This window comes from Oryctolagus cuniculus, chromosome 1 (assembly GCF_964237555.1).
Source record: "Oryctolagus cuniculus chromosome 1, mOryCun1.1, whole genome shotgun sequence".
NCBI lineage: Eukaryota > Metazoa > Chordata > Mammalia > Lagomorpha > Leporidae > Oryctolagus > Oryctolagus cuniculus.
The window spans coordinates 106,390,490-106,413,602 of NC_091432.1; the positions used below are offsets into that span (position 1 = coordinate 106,390,490).

The window sequence follows — 23,113 nt, forward strand, 5'->3', positions numbered from 1 at the left end:
TGTATTCACCCAATAGTTTTTGTAAGTTTTAGTAAAAATATCCCAATTGAGCAAAGAAGATACCATATAAAATACAGTGAACATTAAACTGACAGCAGTGTTAGATTTTACTTGTTTTGATCCATTATTTTTTAAGGTTTTATTTATTTGAGTTGGTGCCGTGGCTTACTAGGCTAATCCTCCGCCTGCAGCACTGGCACCCCAGGTTCTAGTCCCGGTTGGGGTGCCGGATTCTGTTTCAGTTCCTCTTCCAGTCTAGCTCTCTGCTGTGGCCTGGGAAGGCAGTGGAGGATGGCCCAAGTGCTTGGGCCCTGCACCTGCATGGGAGACCAGGAGGAAGCACCTGGCTCCTGGCTTCGGATTGGCGTAGTACACCCCAGCTGTAAAAGCCATTTTGGGGTGAACCAACGGAAGGAAGACCTTTCTGTCTCTCTCTCTCACTGGCTAACTCTGTCAAAAAAAAAAAAAAAAACCAAATTTTATTTATTTGAGAGAGTTACAGACAGTAAGAGGGAGAGACAGACAGAAAGGTCTTCCTTCTATTGGTTCACTCCCTAGTTGGCTGCAACGGCCAGAGCTGTGCCTATCCAAAGCCAGGAGCCAGGAGCTTCTTCCCAGTCTCCCATGCAGGAGCAGTCCTTGAGCCATCTTCCTCTGCTTTCTTAGGTCACAGCAGGGAGCTGGATTGGAAGAGGGGCAGCTAGGACTAGAACCGGCGCCCATATGGGATGCCAGTGCCATGGCGCTGGCCCCTGTTTTGATCCTTTTTTACTGCATCTTGCTTTACGATGGAAGGAATTCAGTGTGTATTTGTCTGGAAAACATTTAACTTAGATTCAAAATAAAATAGGGCAGTGTGTACCTGCCAAAATCTACCACAGTGTAAGTTGTTTATTAGGTTCTCTTGTCCATTTCTCTGGGGGCTTTCTGGCTTTTTAATGATTTTCATTTCCTTTACCCCAAATCTGTTGTCCATCTGTTGGCTTTGTTTGCTATGACTTTCTTTAGACAGGGACCTTTAATTTTCTCTTGTGAAGTCTGTCACTTTCTTCCTTAAGGTTTTGTCTTTCACAGTGTTGGGTAAGAAATAATTTTATACCTTCAGATCATGAAGATATTCTCTTATATAAATGTTTACTAGCTTTCGATTTTAATTCTGCTTTTCATTTTTTTTTTATGTATCTGGAGTACACATCTGGAGATTGTATGACCCAAGAAACCAACTTTAGTTTTCTGTCTATATTTTTTAAATAATCTGTCTTTTGCCCATTGATTTGTGGTATCACCTTTATCATACATCAGGTTTTATTTTATGTTTTGAATATTTATTCTATTTATTTGAAAGAATGACACAGAGGGAAGGAGAGACAGAGAAAGAGAAATCTTCCATCTGCTGGCTCACTCCCCAAATGGCTGCTATAGCTGGAGGTGGGCCAGGCTGAAGCTGGGAGCCCAGAACTCCATCCAGAGCTTCCACACACAGGTGGCAGGGGTCCAAGTGCGTGGGCCGTTCTCTGCAGCCTTTCTTGGTGCGTTAGCAAGGAGCTGAATCTGCAGCAGAGCAGCTGGGTCTCCAGCCAGCAGCTGACGTGGGATGCAGGTATTGCAGATGGCAGCTTAACCAGCTGTGCCACAGCACCGGCCTTCCACTAGGTTTTCATGTACAGGTGGTCTTTTAATTCTGTTCCATTGGTCTTTGTTCTTATACCCCTGTGGTTGATTTTCTACCATGTTTTAACTTCTCAGTCTTCTAGTTGGATGGTGCTTATCCTGGACTTTCTGGGTGGATTATCAGATATCCAAAGAAGGAACACTTCATTTCTTCCCTTCTAATCCTTTTTGCCTGTTATACGTTTTTTTCTTACACTAGCCAGAATGTCACACAGTGTGTTGAACAGAAGGTATCTTGGTGGCATTTTTATCCTATTACTGACCTTAAAAAGGAATACGTCAAAGTTAATTATTATGTTTGTTCCAGGGAATAAATAAGTAACCTTCAGGAAGTTAAGGACATTCTGTTCTATACCATTTTTTTTTAAATAAACGATTGAATGGAGCCTTATCAAATGCCTTTCTAAAGGCTATTGAGATAATCATGTGTTTTCTTTAGTCTATCCATGTGGTAAAATAACTTGATTTTCTAGTAGTAAAGTATCTTTGCATTTCTAGAATAAACTTGTAAGTATAATTGGGGCTATTTTTTCAAATGCTCAATTGGATTCTGTTAACTGATATTTTATGTAGGGAGTTTCCTTCTATGTTAGTGAAATTGGCCTGTAATTTTATTTTCTATACTGTTCTCATCTGGTTATTTTCAAGATTATAACAACCTGAAAAATGAATTGGGCAGTTTTCATAGCTTTACTAATTTTGGCTAAATTTATATAACGTAGAGCAATTTGTTCCTGTTTCAAGGGCCTCCCCTGTAAGACTATCTGAGCTAAAATTTTTTAAAAAATATTTTTAGATTACTGTTTCCAATTCTGTTATGGTTATTGGCCCTGGCTTTTGATAATTTTGCTGTTAATGTAGTCTTCCCAATACATTTATTGTAGGTTTTCAAAAAATATTTTTTAAAGATTTATTTTATTTATTTGAAAGGCTGGATGACAGAGAAGGGAAGAGACACAAAGAGATCTCCCATTGTTGGTTCACTCTTTAAATGGCCACAATAGCCAGGGTAGGTCAGGCTGAAGGCAGGGGCTGGGAGGTCTGTGCAGCTCTGCCACGTGGGTGGCAGGTGTCCAAGGATGTGGGCTATTTATTCTCTGCTGCCTTTTCAGGCATATTAGTAGGGAGCTGGATTAGAAGTGGAGCAGCTGGCACTCATACCAGCCTTCTGATTTGTATGCCAGCATCACATGCAGCAGCTTAAGTTATTACACCATAACACCAGCCCCTCAAAAAAACTTTTGATACAGTTTTTATAGTAGTAGAACTTTGTTAAATCTTTATTATAGATTTATAATTTGTCCCTTTATTTACACATTTTATTTTATCATTATTTTGTTCTGTAATAGTCCCTTTTTTAAAAAATTAATTTCCTTATTTGAAAGGCAGAGCTACAGAGTGGCAGAAGCAGAGAGAGAGTGAGCGAGAGAGAGAGAAGGCGAGAGAGAGAGAGAGAGGTCTTCCATCCGCTGGTTCACTCCCCAGATGGCTGCAATGGCCAGAGCTATGCCGATCAGAAGCCAGGAGCCAGGAGTTTCTTCTGGGTCTCCCACGTGGGTGTAGGGACCCAAAGACTTGGGCCATCTTGTACTGCTTTCCCAGGCCATAGTAGAGAGCTAGATTGGCAGTGGAGCAGCCAGGACTCAAACTAACACCCGTATGGGAAGTCAGCACCGCAGGCGGCTTGACCCTCTATGCCATAGTGCTGGCTCCTGTAATAGTCTTTTAAAAGAAGGAGCATATAGTAATATTGACATTTCTGTACCATTTCATTGTCTTTATCTTGATATTTTCTTTCTTTTTGTTTCTTTGGGTGTGAAGGGTCCTCCTCCTTCATGGTTTTGCTTTTTTGTGGTTTTAGTTACAGTTAACAATAAGATGGGAGAATAGAGTACAGTAAGGTATTTTGAGAGAGAGAGAGAGAGAGAGACCTCATTCACATACCTTACAATTGTCCTATTTTATAATTAGTTACTGTTGTTAATCTCTTGATGTGTCTAATTGTAGATTAGACTTTGGGGCAAATGTTTGGCATAGCAGTTAAGATGCTGTGGGACTCCTGCTTCCGTAGTGCAGTGCCTGGGTTTGAGCTTCAGCTGCATTCTGGATTCCAGCGTTCCTGCTAATGCGCACCCTGAGAGGCAGCAGGTGGTGGCTTGGCTCAAGTAGTTGGGTCCCTGCCATCCACATGGAAGAACCAGATTGAGTTCCAGGCTCCTCACTTTGGCCTGGTCTGGCCCTGGCTGTTGTGGGCATTTTGGGAGTGAATCAGTAGATGGAAGATCTCTGTGTGTCACTCTGTACCTTTCAAATAAAATAAAGAAAAATTTTAAAAAAGTTTATCATAAGTATGGATGTGTAGGAAGATAGCGTAATTGAGTTCAGTACCATCTGCAGTTTCAAGCGTCCGCTGGGGATTAGGGACTAAGGTGGGTTGGTGGTACTCTTTGTCTATGTCATAAGTTGTGCTTAGTTTTCAACTTTTCTTATTTTCTGATACTTGCTTGCGAACCATGCCTTTCCCTCTAACAAACTTTCAACTTCATTATTAATCAAGAAATTCAAATGTAAACTATGATAAGAACCTGTTACACTCCCACCAGACAGGCAAATATTATTAAGTCACATTCCAAAACACTTAGGATAAGAATGTAAGTTGGTCCAACTACTCTGGAGCCTCTTCAGGTATCAGTGAATTCAAATGTGTAACAGCTTAAGGACTAGGGGTTCTGCTTCCAGTAGCCTGAAGAAAATCCTGCCCATGTGCACCAGTGCAAATATATTTATAGCATTCTTAAAATGAAAATTACAGAGTATCACTGAGAATTCATAGTTACTAATGGTATGTTTATATGATATTATAGTGAAAACAAGCTCTTTAGTCACAAAACAAGCAGCGAGCATGAATTTTATAATGTTGAGTAAAACAAGCGGGCTACAAAATAATACAGTATGACTGGGACAGGTGCTGTGGTGCAGTGGGCTAAGCCACCACTTGGGATGGCCATATCCACGCTGGTATGCCTGGGATCCAATCCCACATCTGCTTCTGATCAACCTTCCTGCCAATGTACCTGGAAGGCAGCAGATAATGACCCAAGTACTTGGATTCCTTCTACCTCTGTAGGAGACCTGGGTTGATTTTCTGGGTCCTGATGTCCTTATGGCCCAACCTCAGCTGTTGTGGGTATCTCTCTCTCTCTCTCTCCTTTTGAAATAAATAAAAAATAAAACTTAAAAAGGACAATGCAGTATGAGTCTGTTTAAATGAAGTTGAAAGAACAAAGCCTAAGTAGTGTATTTTTGGGAATGTATACGTTCCTAAATGTATGGAACAATTATGATGTAAGGAAATCAAAGTCAGGATAGTGGGTTACCCCTTAGTAGAGGGAGAGGATGTGACTGAAAGAGGGTCCATGGTAGGACCCTGTTTCTTTTCCCCTCCCTCCCTCCTTCCCTCCCTCCCTCCCTCCCTTTCAGATTTATTTGCTTATTTGAAAGGCAGAGTTACAGGGAGGGAGCGCTTCCATCCACTGGGTCACTCCCCAAATGGCTGCAATGGCTGGAGTGGGCGGATCAGGAGCCAGGAGCTTCCTCCAGGTCTCCCATGCAGGTGCAGGGTCCCAAGGACATGAGCCATCTTCTACTGCTTTCCCAGGCCATAGCAGAGAGCTGGATCAGAAGTGGGGCAGCTGGGACTCGAACTGGTACCCATATGGGATGCCAGCACTGCAGGCAGTGGGTTTACCTGCTATGCCACAGTGCTGGCTCCCGTGGTAGTTTTCTAAGGGTTTGGGTAATGTGGTGTTTTTCCAGGTGTTTGCTTTGTTAATATTATTCTTTGAATATATTTAACCTCCTTAAGTGTGTGTGTGTGTGTGTGTGTGTGTGTGTGTGTGTGTGTATAGCATATATTTTACAATAGAATGCAGTTGAAAGTTGAAATAGAATGTATGAAAATCTTAACAAATGCATAGAAGATAGAAAATGAGTTTATTATTCAGTATAATTTTATTATTATCAAAATATTTCATTCTAAATGTGGTTGCAGCTGCATCTCACACATTTCCCACATAGTGTTTTACATAAAGTCATTATAAGAAGTTTCCCGCATACTTTTCTCTTAGTATTATTTAGTAGACTGTATTTTAGTTTTCAGGAATAGAGGATTGTTTGATCTATTTTCTCTCTCTTTCTCTATAATAGTGCTGCATTAGACTCAGAAAACCTAATCTCTATGAAAGTAATTTTCATGACAGTTATGGAATAAAGTTGTTTGCTGCTTGAAATCATAAAATGTACTTAGATGAATAAAACACCTTCACTGAAGTTCCTGCAGTGAAAATAATCTTGGTATTGCAACCCTGAAAGCCTCTTCTCGATTTCTCTTTCTCTCTTATAACTTTGATTTTAGTATCTGAATTTTTGATAGCCTTCTTAGTCTTGTAACTATAATGATATCACAGAGTAGGCCATGATTTTGTGTTTTATCTGTATTGTTGAATATTAATTTATACTACCACCAGAAGTGTATCAGAGTGCCCATTTTCTTGTTTCTCAATGAGCAGTATTGGAAAATATACCCCCCCCCCCCCTTTTTGGCAATCTGAAGGGTGTGTGTGTGTGTGTGTGTATGTATGTGTGTGTGTGTTTAACCTTTACTTATCAGTCAATGTGAATGTTATGTCCTTTATTAATATTCTGTAGTGCAACAAAGGCTTTTTAAAAATTTATTTATTTTGACAGACGGACACACACACACACATGCACACACACTTCCCCTTGTTGGTTTACTCACCTAGTACTTACAACAGTTGGTGCTGGTCCAGGCTGAAGCCAGGAGCTGGAAAATCCATCAGGGTCTCCCACCTGGGTGACAGGGACCCAAGTATTTGAGCCAGCATCTACTCCCTCCTGAAGTGTGTGTTAATGGGAAGCTGGATCAAAAGTGGAACAGAGACCCAAACCCAGCAACTCCAATATGGAATGCAGGCATCTTAACTGCTGAGCCAAATGCTGGCCCTAGAAGCAGTTTTTTTTTTTTTTAAAGTTGATGTGTTAAGTCTATTTATATATTTAGGATAGTACCGCTCTTGTTCCAATTTACTCCTCCGACTTTGATGTTTATTGTTTAATCTTACTTACTCTTCTACCTTCTTTTCGTCCTTTTCTGCAGGGGCAACTATCCCCAACCCTTTTCCTGATTTCATGTCGAGCAGTTTAGTCTTCCCTTATTGCAGGGAAAAGATCCTCTGGCAGCAATGATGTGGCCCAGATTGCAGAACTGAGTTGGAGGTTGAAGTATGTGGGCTCTGACTCTCGCGGTCTTGTACGTTGATGGATGTCATGTCTGTCCCAGACAGCTTCCAGATAACAGATAACTCTGAGATGCAGTCTTCCTATGGGGACCCCAGATTTAAGCATGTCAAGAAAATAGAACCTTCTGACTCCTTATAAACATTTATCACTAGTGATTTCAATTCACTGCACATACTTTAGCTATCCAAGGGAAAACATCTATCTACAGTGAGAGCGTAACATTGACATTTGTGAAAGGTCAAAGCTCCGGAAATTTAACGTACTAATAAATCTATAAGCTGCTAGTATTTTTAAATTGTAGTAGTGAAAAGAAAAGGCAGGATTTGAAAAGTATGTTTTTCGGCTGGCGCCATGGCTCACTAGGCTAATCCTCCACCTGCGGCGCCGGCACCCCAGGTTCTAGTCCTGGTCGGGGCACCAGATTCTGTCCCGGTTGCTCCTCTTCCAGTCCAGCTCTCTGCTGTGGCCCAGGAGTGCAGTGGAGGATGGCCCAGGTCGTTGGGCCCTGCACCCGCATGGGAGACCAGGAGAAGCACCTGGCTCCTGGCTTCAGATCAGTGCGGTACGCCGGCCGCAGTGCGCCGGCCGCAGCGGCCATTGGAGTGTGAACCAACGGCAAAGGAAGACCTTTTTCTCTGTCTCTCACTGTCCACTCTGCCTGTCAAAAAAAAAAAAGTATGTTTTTATTTCTTATCAAGAGTTCCTAAGAATACTGTTTTTGTTAGAGCTGTTTCACATTTTTGAGAAAAGCTGGATCTCTTTATTTTGGGGGGAAAAGTCTGTTTTTTTGTGCATTCAGGGAATGAACTAGCGATGGGGGTGCTCTCTCTCTCTCAAATAAATAAAAAAAACTAAACAAGGATAGGAGAAGGCATGTTCTCATCTTGTTCTAACATGATCAAGACAGCCATTTCAGTGAGGGTACCTGAGCAGCTGCTGTGGGCATTCAAATCCCATTAGTTGGGCTTAAGCCTAGGTTTATTTCCCCTGAATGTGTTGTCAGCAAGTAATGCCAGTCTTGATAAACAATTGATATGATGATCCATCTGTAGCAAATCTGGGCCAAGTCACTGGAGCATGATGATTTTGAGGAAAGTTGTGTTTTCTAGAGACTAAATAGAATGCGAGCTAAAAGCAAAAACAAAGCTATCCATCACCCCCCTAAAAACCCAATAGAAGTAGGACATACTCTACTGTATAGGTTTGCTAAAATGAGGGTAACTTCCACTTTCTTTTTTTTTTACTTTTATTTAATAAATATAAATTTCCAAAGTACAGTTTATGGATTACAATGGCTCCCCCCCCCATAACTCCCTCCCACCCACACCCCTCCCATCTCCCACTCCCTCTCCCATAACTCCCACTTTCTTGTCTTGGCCTTAATTTGGTTGTTTTAACCCTCCATTGTTTGGAAATGTTATGACACTAAGTGATAATGGTTAATCAAAGTGTTTAATAACTTGATTCCCAATTAAAGACAATACTAAGCAACACAGATTTCTAGCCCACGGCTACTTTCCAGCACATGCAGAGTCTGTGTGCAGATTACAAAGATGCACCCCTTTCTGTGGGCAGAGGCAACCTCAGGCTTGTGTGCACAGGTTGGGGGATGGAACCTATACTGTGTTTCAGCCCCGTTTACCCCTCACCCATGGTGCAGCTGACGTTGCACAGGCTGCAGAGCTGAATGTGGAGGCCCTGTCTTGTCCTCTCCCAAAGCTAAAGACCCTCATCCTTCCCACTGTTTTAGACCTTCTGAAGGGTAGTGTCTAAGTCTGTTAGGGCCCCTAGGACAAAATATCATAGACCTGGCTGCTTATCAGCATCAGGCACCTGTCTCTCACTGTTCTGGACACTGCGATGTTCAAGATCAAGATGCTGGCAGTTTTGGTGGCTGGTGGGGGCCCACTTTCTGAATCGGTTTCCAGCTGTGTCCTCCTCAGTCCTTTTCAGAAGGGCACTGATTCCAATTATAAGAGCTCCATCAAGTAGCAGGCAACTGTTTGGAGCAGAGAAGCTTGTCTTTTGTGGCAGACAGAGGGGTCCATGCTGTGATCCTATCATAACTGGCTTTCCTCATTTGGGAAATTGAGGGACAAATTTTTTAAAAAGTCTATTTTCTGATAAAACTCCAGTGAGGTCTTTGAGCTAGTGATTTTGAAGTGCTATTTTCCTCACCTTTCAGTGTAGATTATCTGGGGAAGAGACACATAGGCATTGCTATAACTGAGGACTGACACATAGCAGTCACAATCTGCTCTGTTCATCTCTTTCTCTGAGAAAAGAAATATTAGATGATGAAGGACGTCAGGTTTTTACCGAGGGTCCCCTCTCCTCATTGCCCCTTTTCCCAACTCAGTCTTGGGAAAGGGATTAAATTGGGTTGGATCCGATCAAGCTTATCCAGTTCTCTTGTCTCCTTCCTGAGCAATTTTAGCTTTTCATTTTCTCAACATTTCCCTTTTTGGAATAGGATCTTTGCAAAACCAAAGATTTTTTTTTCTTCCCCAAAACAAGCTATATGTGAAAGGTGAATTCAAGTCTCTACTAATAGAGAAATAAAAAGGTGAATTTAGTTTTAAAATGATAAATTTATTTAAGTCCTCAAGGTTTCAGAAAAACTGAAGTTTAAATTTATCTCAGGCACTCCATTACAGTGGATTAAAGGTTAAGATACATTGTGAGGGGAGGCAAGATGGCGGAATAGGAAGGGAACACACTGATAGTCCGGGGAGAGACAGTTTAATAAAAGTGGAGACACTGCAGGTTCAAGGAAGAGTAGGGGAGGAAACAGCAGAAGAAACTCTTCCGGAACGCGTGATTCAAAGCGGACCTGCGTGGAGAGCGTGGGAGCCCACAGTTCGGGACACCAGCGGCAGACTCAATACACCAGCGCTGGAACGCAAGGTGAGCCGAACATCAATAGCCTGAGACACCGGCAGGCAAGCGGAGAGAGGAGACTAGAGGGAACGACCGCCAGGGGGGAAAAGTTCACCAGGCTAACTGGAAGAGAGAGAGAGAGAGAGAGAGAGAGAGAGAGAAAAGGTGACTGGTACGGACACGGGTTTCTCTCTCTCCGCTCACCTCTCAAGGGCGAGCAAGACAAAGAGCAGGCGCCATCTTGGACATACGTCATAAGCAGAGCGACCTCAGGTCTGCACCGGCCCTGAGCCTAGCAGAAAAACCTGACTCTGGGCGGGGCGAATTAACAGGAGATTAGGACCTAGTAAATTTGTGGTGCTACCGAACTGAGACTGTGAAAAAAGAGACGGTGGGGGAGAGAACTCACGGAATTCACGTGAATACTCTCCAGAGATGCTACAATTCCATAACTTTGGCTACCCAGTGGGAGACTGAAGGAGAATTTGAGCCCACTCTGAGGGCCGAACAGATTCCCTGTGTGGTCCTTGGGAAAGAGCTTCCGATCTCTGGCTCCTGTGGGTATATCATTTGCCTGCTAACTACCTCCAACTTCGTTCAGCTGTGCGGAATTACTTCCCTTTTGAATCAAAAAAAGAAAGAGAGAGAGAGAGATCTACCACGCCTAACCTGGGAGTGTCACCTTTGGCACACCAAACAGAGCTCTCAGGCCACACCCATCTCAAGCCTCTAAGGCTCCATCAAAAACAGACAGCCCACTTAATCTAGAGTCATAGTATAACAAGAAAAAGCACCACAGTGAAGAAACCGAATATCTCCAATATGCCAAATAACAAACGCAAAAACCGAGATAATAAAAACAAGGAAGTCACCATGACGCCCCCAAATGAAAAAGACACCCCAATTCAAGATTATGAAGATGATGAGATAGAAGAAATGCAAGAAGCAGATCTCAAAAAATTGATAAGAACATTAAGAAGTTCTCAAAAACAAATTCTTGAACTACAGAAATCCTTAATGGACAAGATAGAAAATCTCTCTCGTGAAAATGAAATATTAAGGAGGAATCAAAATGAAACGAAACAACTAGTACAACAGGAAACTGGGATAGTGACTGAAGTGAAGAATTCAATAGATCAAATGAAAAACACAATAGAGAGCCTTACAAACAGAATGGGTGAAGCAGAAGAGAGAATATCGGACTTAGAAGACAGAGAACAGGAAAGGATACAGTCAGACCAAAGAAAAGAAGAGGAAATTAGAAATCTAAAACATATTGTCCGGAATCTTCAGGATACTATTAAAAAACCCAACATCCGGGTTCTAGGAGTTCCTGAAGGCATGGAGAGGGAGAAAGGATTAGAAGGCCTTTTTAGTGAGATATTAGCAGAAAATTTCCCAGGTTTGGAGAAGGACAGAGAAATCCTAGTACAGGAAGCTCACAGAACCCCTAATAAACACGACCAAAAGAGATCCTCACCACGACACGTTGTAATTAAACTCTCCACAGTGAAACATAAAGAAAAGATCCTAAAATGTGCAAGAGAGAAATGTCAGATTACTCTCAGAGGATCTCCAATCAGACTCACAGCTGACTTCTCATCAGAAACCCTACAAGCTAGGAGGGAATGGCGAGATATAGCCCAGGTACTAAGAGAAAACAACTGCCAGCCCAGAATATTATATCCTGCAAAGCTATCATTTGTGAATGAAGGTGAAATAAAGACCTTTCATAGCAAACAGAAATTGAAAGACTTTGCTGCCACTCGTCCAGCCCTGCAAAAGATGCTTAAAGATGTGTTACACACAGAAACACAGAAACACGGTCATCAATATGAAAGAGGGTAAAGGAAGGAAAGCTCACAGCAAAAGATCACAGGGAATTCAAAGCATATATTAGAACTTATCTTTGGCAAATGGCAGGGCAAAGTTACCACTTATCATTAGTCACATTGAACGTCAATGGCCTGAACTGTCCAGTTAAAAGACACAGATTGGCTGATTGGGTTAAGGAACAAAACCCATCTATTTGCTGCTTACAAGAAACACATCTTTCCAACAAAGATCCATACAGACTGAAAGTGAAAGGCTGGAAAAAGATATACCATGCCAACAGAAATGAAAAAAGAGTGGGCGTAGCCATCTTAATATCGGACAACATAAACTTTACCACAAAAACTGTTAAGAGTGACAAAGAGGGACACTATATAATGATTAAGGGATCAAAACAACAAGAAGATATAACAATTATCAATGTATATGCACCTAACTACAGGGCACCAGTTTATCTAAAAGATTTGTTAACAGACTTAAAGGGAGACTTAGACCCCAATACAATAGTACTGGGGGACTTCAATACTCCACTCTCAGAAATAGACAGATCAACAGGACAGAAGATCAAGAAGGATACAGTAGATTTAAACGACACTATAGCCCAAATGGATCTAACAGATATATACAGAACTTTCAATCCTACATCTACAGACTTCACATTCTTCTCAGCAGTACATGGAACCTTCTCTAGGATTGACCACATACTAGGCCATAAAGCAAGTCTCAGCAAATTTAAAAGAATTAGAATCATACCATGCAGCTTCTCAGACCATAAAGGAATGAAGTTGGAAATTAGCAACTCAGGAATCCCTAGAGCATACACAAACACATGGAGATTGAACAACATGCTCCTGAATGAACAATGGATCATAGAAGAAATTAAAAGATAAATCAAAAATTTTCTGGAAGTAAATGAGGATAACAGCACAATATAGCAAAACTTATTGGACGCAGCAAAAGCAGTGTTAAGAGGAAAGTTTATATCAATAGGTGCCTACATCAAGAAATTGGAAAGGCACCAAATAGATGAGCTTTCAATTCACCTCAAGGATCTAGAAAACCTACAGCAAACCAGACCCAAATCTAGTAGTAGAAGAGAAATAATTAAAATCAGAGAAGAAATCAACAGGATTGAATCCAAAAAAAACATTACAAAAAATCAGCCAAATAAGGAGCTGGTTTTTTGAAAAAATAAACAAAATTGACACCCCATTGACCCAACTAACTAAAAAAAGAAGAGAAAAGACCCAAGTCAATAAAATCAGAGATGAAAAAGTAAACGTAACAACAGACACCACAGAAAGAAAAAGAATCAACAGAAATTACTACAAGGACTTGTATGCCAGCAAACAGGGAAACCTATCAGAAATGGATAGATTCCTGGACACATGCAACCTACCTAACTTGAACCAGGAAGACATAGAAAACCTAAACAGACCCATAACTGAGACAGAAATTGAAACAGTAATAAAGGCCCTCCCAACAAAGAAAAGCCCAGGACCAGATGGATTCACTGCTGAATTCTACCAGACATTTAAAGAAGAACCAATCCCATTTCTTCTCAAACTATTCAGAACAATGGAAAAAGAGGGAGTCCTCCCAAATTCTTTCTATGAAGCCAGCATCACCTTAATTCCTAAGCCGGAAAAAGATGCAGCGTTGAAAGAAAATTACAGACCAATATCCCTGATGAACATAGATGCAAAAATCCTCAATAACATTCTCACCAATAGAATGCAACAACACATCAGAAAGATCATCCACCCAGACCAAGTGGGATTTATCCCTGGTATGCAGGGATGGTTTAATGTGCGCAAAACAATCAATGTGATACACCACATTAACAGACTGCAGAAGAAAAACCATAGGATTATCTCAATAGACACCAAGAAAGCATGTGATAAAATACAACACTCGTTCATGATGAAAACTCTAAGCAAACTAGGTTTGGAAGGAACATTCCACAATACAATCAAAGCAATCTATGAAAAAACCACAGCCAACATCCTATTGAATGGGGAAAAGCTGGAAGCATTTCCACTGAAATCTGGTACCAGACAGGGATGCCCACGCTCACCACTGCTATTCAATATAGTTCTGGAAGTTCTAGGCAGAGCCATTATGCAAGAAAAAGAAATTAAAGGGATACAAATTGGGAAGGAAGAACTCAAGCTATCCCTCTTTGCAGATGATATGAGTCTTTATTTAGGGGACCCAAAGGACTCTACTAAGAGACTATTGGAACTCATAGAAGATTTTGGCAAAGTAGCCGGGTATAAAATCAATGCACAAAAATTAACAGCCTTTGTATACACAGACAATGCCATGGCTGAGGAAGAACTTCTAAGATCAATCCCATTCACAATAGCTACAAAAACAATCAAATACCTTGGAATAAACTTAACCAAGGACGTTAAAGTTCTCTACAATGAAAATTAGAAAACCTTAAAGAAAGAAATAGAAGAGGATACCAAGAAATGGAAAAATCTTCCATGCTCATGGATTGGAAGAATCAACATCATCAAAATGTCCATTCTCCCAAAAGCGATTTATAGATTCAATGCAATACCAATCAGGATACCAAAGACATTCTTCTCAGATCTGGAAAAAATGGTGCTGAAATTTATATGGAGGCACAAGAGCCCTCGAATAGCTAAAGCAATCTTGTACAACAAAAACAAAGCCGGAGGCATCACAATACCAGATTTCAGGACATACTACAGGGCAGTTGTAATCAAAACAGCATGGTACCGGTACAGAAACAGATGGATAGACCAATGGAACAGAATTGAAACACCAGAAATCAACCCAAACATCTACAGCCAACTTATATTTGACCAAGGATCTAAAACCAATTCCTGGAGCAAGGACAGTCTATTCAATAAATGGTGCTGGGAAAACTGGATTTTCATGTGCAGAAGCATGAAGCAAGACCCCTACCTTACACCTTACACAAAAATCCACTCAACGTGGATTAAAGACCTAAATCTACGTCCTGACACCATCAAGTTATTAGAGAACATTGGAGAAACCCTTCAAGATATTGGCACAGGCAAAGAATTTCTGGAAAAGACCCGGGAGGCACAGGCAGTCAAAGCCAAAATCAACTATTGGGATTGCATCAAATTGAGAAGTTTCTGTACTGCAAAAGAAACAGTCAGGAGAGTGAAGAGACAACCGACAGAATGGGAAAAAATATTTGCAAACTGCAACAGATAAAGGGTTAATAACCAGAATCTACAAAGAGATCAAGAAACTCCACAAAAACAAAACCAACAACCCACTTAAGAGATGGGCCAAGGACCTCAATAGACATTTTTCAAAAGAGGAAATCCAAATGGCCAACAGGCACATGAAAAAATGTTCAAGGTCACTAGCAATCAGGGCAATGCAAATCAAAACCACAATGAGGTTTCACCTCACCCCGGTTAGAATGGCTCACATTCGGAAATCTACCAACAACAGATGCTGGCGAGGATGTGGGGAAAAAGGGACACTAACCCATTGTTGGTGGGAATGCAAACTGGTCAAGCCACTATGGAAGTCAGTCTGGAGATTCCTCAGAAACCTGAATAGAACCCTACCGTTCGACCCAGCCATCCCACTCCTTGGAATTTACCAAAAGGAGTTTAAATTGGCAAACAAAAAAGTGGTCTACACCCTAATGTTTATTGCAGCACAATTCACAATAGCCAAGACCTGGAACCAACCTAAATGCCCATCAACGGTAGACTGGATAAAGAAATTATGGGATATGTACTCTTTAGAATACTATACTGCAGTTAGAAACAATGAAATCCAGTCATTTGCAACAAAATGGAGGAATCTGGAACACGTCATGCTGAGTGAAGTAAGCCAGTCCCAAAGGGACAAATACCATATGTTCTCCCTGATCGGTGACAACTGACTGAACACCAAAAAGGAAACCTGTTGAAGTGAAATCGACACTATGAGAAATGGTGACTTGATCAGCCTAGCCCTGACTGTTAATGAACAACTTAATACATTATTCCTCTTAGTAGTTTTTTTTTGTCTTTTCTACTTAATATGACTGGTTTAATTCTGTAATTAATACACAGTTATTCTTAAGTGTTGAAATTTAACTGAAATGTGATCCCTGTTAAACATAAGAGTGGGGATAAGAGAGGGAAGAGATGTATAATTTGGGACATGCTCAAGCTGACTTGCCCCAAATGGTAGAGTTAGAAACATACCAGGGAATCCAATTTAATCCCATCAAGGTGGCATGTACCAATGCCATTTCACTAGTCCAAGTGATCAATTTCAGTTCACAATTGATCATAATGAAAGGACTAAGAGTCAAAGGGAGCACATAAACAAGTCTAGTACCTGCTAATACTAACCGATAGAATAAATAAAGGGGAGAGTGATCCAACATGGGAAGCGAGATACACAGCTGACTCATAGAATGGCAGATGTCCTAAACAGCACTCTTGCCTCAGAATCAGCCCTAAAGGCATTCGGATCTGGCTGAAAAGCCCATGAGAGTATTTCAGGCATGGAAAGCCAAGACACTCTGGTAAACAAACAAACAAACAAACAAACCAAAAACACCTAAATGAAAGATCTCTGTGAGTGAGATCCCAGTGGAAAGAACAGGTCTTCAAAGAAGGAGGTACCTTTCTCTGAAGGGAGGAGGCAACCTCCACTTTGACTATGACCTTGTCTAAACAAGATAAGAGTCGGAGAACTCAAGGGGCTTCCATAGCCTTGGAAACTCATGACTGGAGCATAGGGAGATTACTGGTGCCATAAACAGGAGTGTCAATTTGTAAAGTCAACAACAGGAGTCACTGTGCACTTACTCCTCATGTAGGATCTCTGTCCTTAATGTGCTGTACATTGAGGCTTAATGCTATAATGAGTACTCAAATAGTATATTTCACTTTGTGTTTCTATGGGGATGCAAACTGTTGAAATCTTTACTTAATGTATACTAAACTGATCTTCTGTTAAAAAAAGAGAAGAAATTAGCAATTCCCAACTTGACTCTCACTGGGATTAAACATGACAATAGGTCTGATCTGATTTCAACATCATTTAAAAAATCATCTATTATTTTTCACTTTATGTTTCTGTGTGGGAGCAAACTGTTGAAATCTTTACTTAATGTATATAAACTGATCTTCTGTATATAAAGAGAATTGAAAATGAATCCTCATGTGAATGGAAGGGGAGAGGGAATGGGAAAGGGGGGGGTTGCGGGTGGGAGGGACATTATGGGGGAGAAGCCATTGTAATCCATAAGCCCTACTTTGGAAATTTATATTCATTAAATAAAAGTTAAAAAAAAAATTAAAAGCTAATAAAAAAAAAAAAAAGAAATGGGCATGGGCCAGCGTCGTTGCATAGTGAGCTAAGCCTGCACCTGCAGTGCCAGAATCCCATATGAGCGCTGGTTCTAGTTCTGGCTCCTCTTCCAATCCAGCTCTCTGCTGTGGCCCAAGTTCCTAGGCCCTTGCACCCATAAGGGAGAGCAGGAAGAAGTTCCTGGCTGTTGCAGCCATCTGGAGAATAAACAAGTGGATGCAGGACCTCTCTCATTCTCTCTGCCTCTCCTTCTCTCTCTGTGTAACTCTTTCAATAAATAAATCTTTAAAAAATAAAAGCTCCTGGCTGATGCTACAGCTCAATAGGCTTATCATCCACCTGCGGCGCTGGCACCCCAGGTTCTAGTCTGGTCAGGGCAATGGATTCTGTCCCGGTTGCCCCTCTTCCAGGCCAGCTCTCTGCTGTGGCCCAGGAGTGCAGTGGAGGATGGCCCAGTACTTGGGCCCTGCACCTTCATGGAAGACCAGGAGAAACACCTGGCTCCTGGCTTCAGATCAGTGCAGTGCACCGGCCGCAGCGCGCCGGCCGTGGCGGCCATTGAAGGGTGAACCAACGGTAAAGGAAGACCTTTCTCTCTGTCTCTCACTGTCCATTCTGCCTGTCAAAAAAAAATAAAAATAAAAATAAAAGCTCCTGGCTCCTGGCTTCCTATCAACTCAGCTCCAGCCATTGCAGCCATTTGGGGAGTAAACCAGCAGATGGAAGACCTCTCTCTCTCTCTCTCTTTCTCACTGTATTAACTCTACCTCTCAAATAAAAACTTTAAAAAAAAAAAGGAATCACTGTTCAAGTGACTTTTGAGACTTTGTGATGATGAATATAATACTTTAATTTTAATATTTATGTCTTTAAATTATAGGAATCTGAATAAATAATATTTTTGCTATTTTTTTACTTCCAAATGAATTACAACCACCAATAAGGTTTGAATGTTTATATTTAGGTTATTTTTTTTCCTTTTTATGGCAGAGTGTCTTGGCTTACCATGCCTGAAATACTCTCATGGGCTCTTCAGTCAGATCTGAATGCCTTAAGGGCTGATTCTGAGGCCAGAGTGCTCTTTAGGACATCTGCCATTCTGAGTCTGCTGTGTATCCTGCTTCCCATGTTGGATCATTCTCTCCTTTTTAATTATTTTTTTTTTTTTGGACAGGCAGAGTGGACAGAGATAGAGACACACAGAAAGAAAGGTCTTCCTTTACCATTGGTTCACCCTCCAAAGGCCGCTGCAGCCGGCGTGCTGCAGCTGGTGCACCGCGCTGATCCAAAGCCAGGAGCCAGGTGCTTCCCTGGTCTCCCATGCAGATGCAGGGCCCAAGAACTTGGGCCATCCTTACTGCACTCCCAGGCCATAGCAGAGAGCTGGCCTGGAAGATGGGCAACCGGGACAGAATCTGACGCCCCAACCAGGACTAGAACCCGATGTGCCGGTGCCACAGGCACTAGTCTTGTTTATGTGATCCCTTTGACTCTTAGTCCTATCATTAGGATCAATTATGAACTGAAACTGAAGATGGCGGAATAGTGAGGGCGCGCACCGATAGTCCGGGAAAATTTAGTTTAATAAAAGGGGAGTTATGGTAGCCTCAGAAAAAAGAACCAGGAAAATATTGCAGAGGAAACTCTTCTGGATCGAGTGGCTGTGAATCTGAGGACCTACTGGGAGAACAAGGTCGCCCACTGCGCGGAAGCCGAGCCGCGGGAGCCGCGGGTGCCGCGGAAGCCGCAGGGTCTGCGCGCCAGTGCAGGAAGGGGAGTGCATGTCACACAGACAACAGCGGGGAGAGTTGGGACGGCCAGGGCTCCGAGTCCACACATCGGCGCTGGAAGAGGAGGTGAGCTCAATTACCTGAGACATTGGCGGGGAAACGGGGGTCAGAATCTAGAGGGGGGCCGGAAAGTGCAGCAAACTCACTACTGGAAAGAAGGAAAAAAAAAAAGCTTGGGGGTTTCTCTTTCCCCTAACCTTGCAAAGGTTGCAAGGCTGCAAGGCTTGACGAATTCGCAAGAGACAAAGAGCAGGCCCCCTCTCTGGATTTACATATCAACAGGGGAGAGCTAAGGAACTGAGCCACTATAATTCAGTAGCCTAGGCAACCCAGTGGGAGTCCAGAGGAGCCTACACAGACTCTTTGGGTAGAAGCCAGAGACTGGAAGCTAAATACCATCAATTCTGTACAGCCGTGCCATGCGGTATTACTTACCCCCTGAACAAATAAAATAAATAAATAAATAGAGAGAGATTTACCATGCATAATCTGAGGGTGTCACCTTTGCACACCCTTAACCAGGAAGAACCAAGCAGAGCTCTCAGGCCGCACCCATCTCAAGCCTCCAAGGCTCCTCCAACAGCAGGCAGTCCACTTAACACGGACATAGTAATAAATTAAAAAAAAATTAAAAAAAAAAAACGCACAGTGACGAAAGAAGAATTAACTATGCCGCACTCAGCAGGTTGGGCTGCGGCGGCGGCGGCAGCTGTGGGAGCGGAGGAGCTGGGTGTGAGAGGTCCCAGACGTGTCTGCGGCTACCGCTCCACCACCTTCCGCCTCTCCCACCCCAGTCTCCGTGCTGGGCACTGAGGAAGGGAGCGGTGCTAGCCTCAGGAGCCCTGAGCACAGCCCTGGGTGTTTCGACACCGCCCTCCCTCGCCTCCCAGCCACGGGCCTCGCTCGGTGTTAGGCAACTCTGCAGGGAGGCGGCGGCTGCTGCTGCTCGTCTGTGGCGAGTCCCGCCGTCCTCCAGCCTCGCTGCTCCGCCGGGGCCCTGCAGGGGCCGAGAGAGCTCGGCACTCGCCTTTCCGCTCGCCCTTATCGGCAGCCGGTTGGAGCAGCGTCGGTCCGGGCGGTCTCTGGGCTGAGGCGGCAGCAGCTCCTCCGGCTCCATCATGTCCGCGGGCGGAGACTTCAGGAATCCGCTGAGGAAATTCAAGCTGGTGTTCCTGGGGGAGCAGAGCGTTGGAAAGACATCCTTGATCACCAGATTCATGTATGACAGTTTTGACAACACCTATCAGGCAACAATTGGCATTGACTTTTTTATTTTTATTTTATTTTTATTTTTATTTTTTTATTTTTTGACAGGCAGAGTGGACAGTGAGAGAGAGAGACAGAGAGAAAGGTCTTCCTTTGCCGTTGGTTCACCCTCCAATGGCCGCCGCGGCCGGCGCGCTGCGGCCGGCGCACCGCGCTGATCCGATGGCAGGAGCCAGGAGCCAGGTGCTTTTCCTGGTCTCCCATGGGGTGCAGGGCCCAAGCACCTGGGCCATCCTCCACTGCACTCCCTGGCCACAGCAGAGGGCTGGCCTGGAAGAGGGGCAACCGGGACAGAATCCGGCGCCCCGACCGGGACTAGAACCCGGTGTGCCGGCGCCGCTAGGAGGAGGATTAGCCTAGTGAGCCGCGGCGCCGGCCCGGCATTGACTTTTTATCAAAAACAACGTACTTGGAGGATCGAACAATCAGGCTGCAGCTGTGGGATACTGCGGGTCAGGAACGTTTCCGTAGCCTCATTCCCAGTTACATCCGTGATTCTGCTGCAGCCGTAGTAGTTTACGATATTACAAATGTTAACTCATTCCAGCAAACTACAAAATGGATTGATGATGTCAGAACAGAAAGAGGAAGTGATGTTATCATCATGTTAGTAGGAAATAAAACAGATCTTGCTGACAAGAGGCAAGTGTCAATTGAGGAGGGGGAGAGGAAAGCCAAAGAGCTGAATGTCATGTTTATTGAAACCAGTGCAAAAGCAGGATACAATGTAAAGCAGCTCTTCCGACGTGTAGCAGCAGCTTTGCCTGGAATGGAAAGCACACAGGACAGAAGCAGAGAAGACATGATTGACATAAAACTGGAAAAGCCTCAGGAGCAACCAGTCAGTGAAGGAGGCTGTTCCTGCTAATCCCCCATGACATCTTCAGCCCTCAGAAGCTCACTGCTTTGGCCCTGTTACTCTTTCATTGACTGCAGTGTGAATATTGGCTTGAACCTTTTCCCATCAGTAATAACGTATTGCAACTCATCATTGCTGCCTGTCTCGTGGAGATGATCTATTAGCTTCACAAGCACAAAAAAAGTCAGTGTCTTCATTATTTATATTTTACAGAAAGCCAAAAGATTCCGCATATTCCATTGATAACTTTAAAAATTAGATACATTTTCTTAACATTTTTTCCTTTTTTAATGTTATGATAATGTACTTCAAAATGATGGAAATCTCAACAGCAATGTGAATGTGGCTTGGTTAAGGAGCAGTATGCTCACCACAGCACTTGGCCAACCTACTTGATCTCTCCATGCTTTCCTTACCTTCACCTAACCCTCATTCCCGAGTCTTACTCCTCCCCTCCCTCAGAACAGACAGGAGGTAGCAAAGCAGCAGCCTGATCAGGCTCATTGGAATTATAGACACCATTTAATTTAGGCAAAGGGCCAAGACGTCCAAAATTACTCTTGAGCACTGATACGAATTACTTGGACTTTCTTTGAAGTCAACTCAGCTGTCATAGTAGGCAGTGCTTGAATATGAGAAGGTTCTGGTGTGTCTTCAAAATGAGTCCTAATGAACATACTGAGTACTTACAGGTAGCAAAAAATATATTTCCCACCAAAATCAAATAACCCTTTCACATGTGTTTTCTTAGACTTTGGGTGAGAAAAGTAACAAAGTGCTTCAGAACAGATTTTTAATATTTAATTCTAAACAGTAAATCATAAAATTTAATGAATCTATTTCTCTCAAGATTTTAAAATTCTCAAGGTAGTATTACTCTGGTAAAAAAAAGACAACATGTTTGAGCAATAGACTTTGCATGGGTTTCTTTCTTAAAAATGCTATGCATGCAAGGTGCTGTAAAAGTCTAATTCCTTTTAGAAGAACTAGTGGAAGAATTTAAAATTGGCAAAGTGACCAAAACTACTATAACAAGTAGAAATAACGGTATCAACAAAAGAACCCTCACCAAATAGCAAATATTTTGCTCAGGACATTTGAGGTCAAGTTAAAGATGAACACAGGATTCAAGAGGGAAAGGAGAGAATGCAAATAAAACTTAATATTATGCAGATTTATTCCTTATTTTTTAGCATTTTTTTAAATGTTGGGTCTTTCAGGCTGGTTTTGCTTTTTATTAGATCTGTATAGTTTGATTAATTAACTAGTGATTTAGTTTTATATTTAAGCTATAATTAATCCTTTTTCTTTGGTGATATTTATTTCTTTGCCTTTTTTTTTAAACCTTCAATTTTAGATGTTTAGTTTGATCTATTTGGAGCTTCATCACCATGGCAATATGTATTTCCCTTAAAACACTGCAAACAAATATATTAGGAGTGCACCCTTTTAATCTTTACTAGTTATTGTGAGATTGCTGTGTAAGTTAATAAACATATTTGTAAATACATTGTTTGCAGGAAGAAAATTTCTGAGTGATAACTCAGAAAAAGCCTGCTGAATTTATGTTGTAAGCATTACTTAACACAGTATAAAGATGAAAAGACAACAAGAATATCTTCTTAATTCCTTCTCTCCTCATTGCAACAAAACCCTTAACAGGGAAACCTTATTTCCCTGTTTTTCCTCTTTCTCCTCCACTCCTCACTTCTTGTCACCTTGTAATATTCAAAGAACACTTGGATTATGGATCTGAACAGAGAAATGCTTTCAGATAATCATTAGCCCACCTACCCGTAACTTATACTCAAAGATGGGATGGAGTTGTAAAGTGCTTTTATAATACAATATTATTGTTAAAGGCAAAAAAAAAATTAACTATGCCAAGCAACAAACACAGAAATCGAGGGAACAAGATCAACGATGACACTATGATGCCTCCAAATAAACAAAACACCCCAAGCCAAGATTATGAAGATGATGAGATAGAAGAAATGCAAGATACGGATTTCAAAAAATTTATGATAAGAACATTTAGAAGTTTTCAAAAGCAAATCCTTGAACTACAAAAATCCTTATTGGACAGGATTGAAAATCTCTCTTGTGAAAATGAAATTTTAAGGAAGAATCAAAATGAAACTCAGAAACTAGTAGAACAGGAAAG

General features: G+C 42.1%; 1 protein-coding gene across 1 annotated transcript; it reads left to right on the forward strand.

Moving 5' to 3' along the window:
- The first annotated feature begins 19,503 nt into the window (after positions 1 to 19,503).
- Positions 19,504 to 22,459, forward strand: LOC138847192 (ras-related protein Rab-6A-like). Its single transcript, XM_070065069.1, is given in 2 exon segments — positions 19,504 to 20,079; positions 20,469 to 22,459. Coding segments are annotated over 2 exon segments (774 nt in total). The 5' UTR covers positions 19,504 to 19,942; the 3' UTR covers positions 21,106 to 22,459.
- The last annotated feature ends 654 nt before the right edge of the window (positions 22,460 to 23,113 follow it).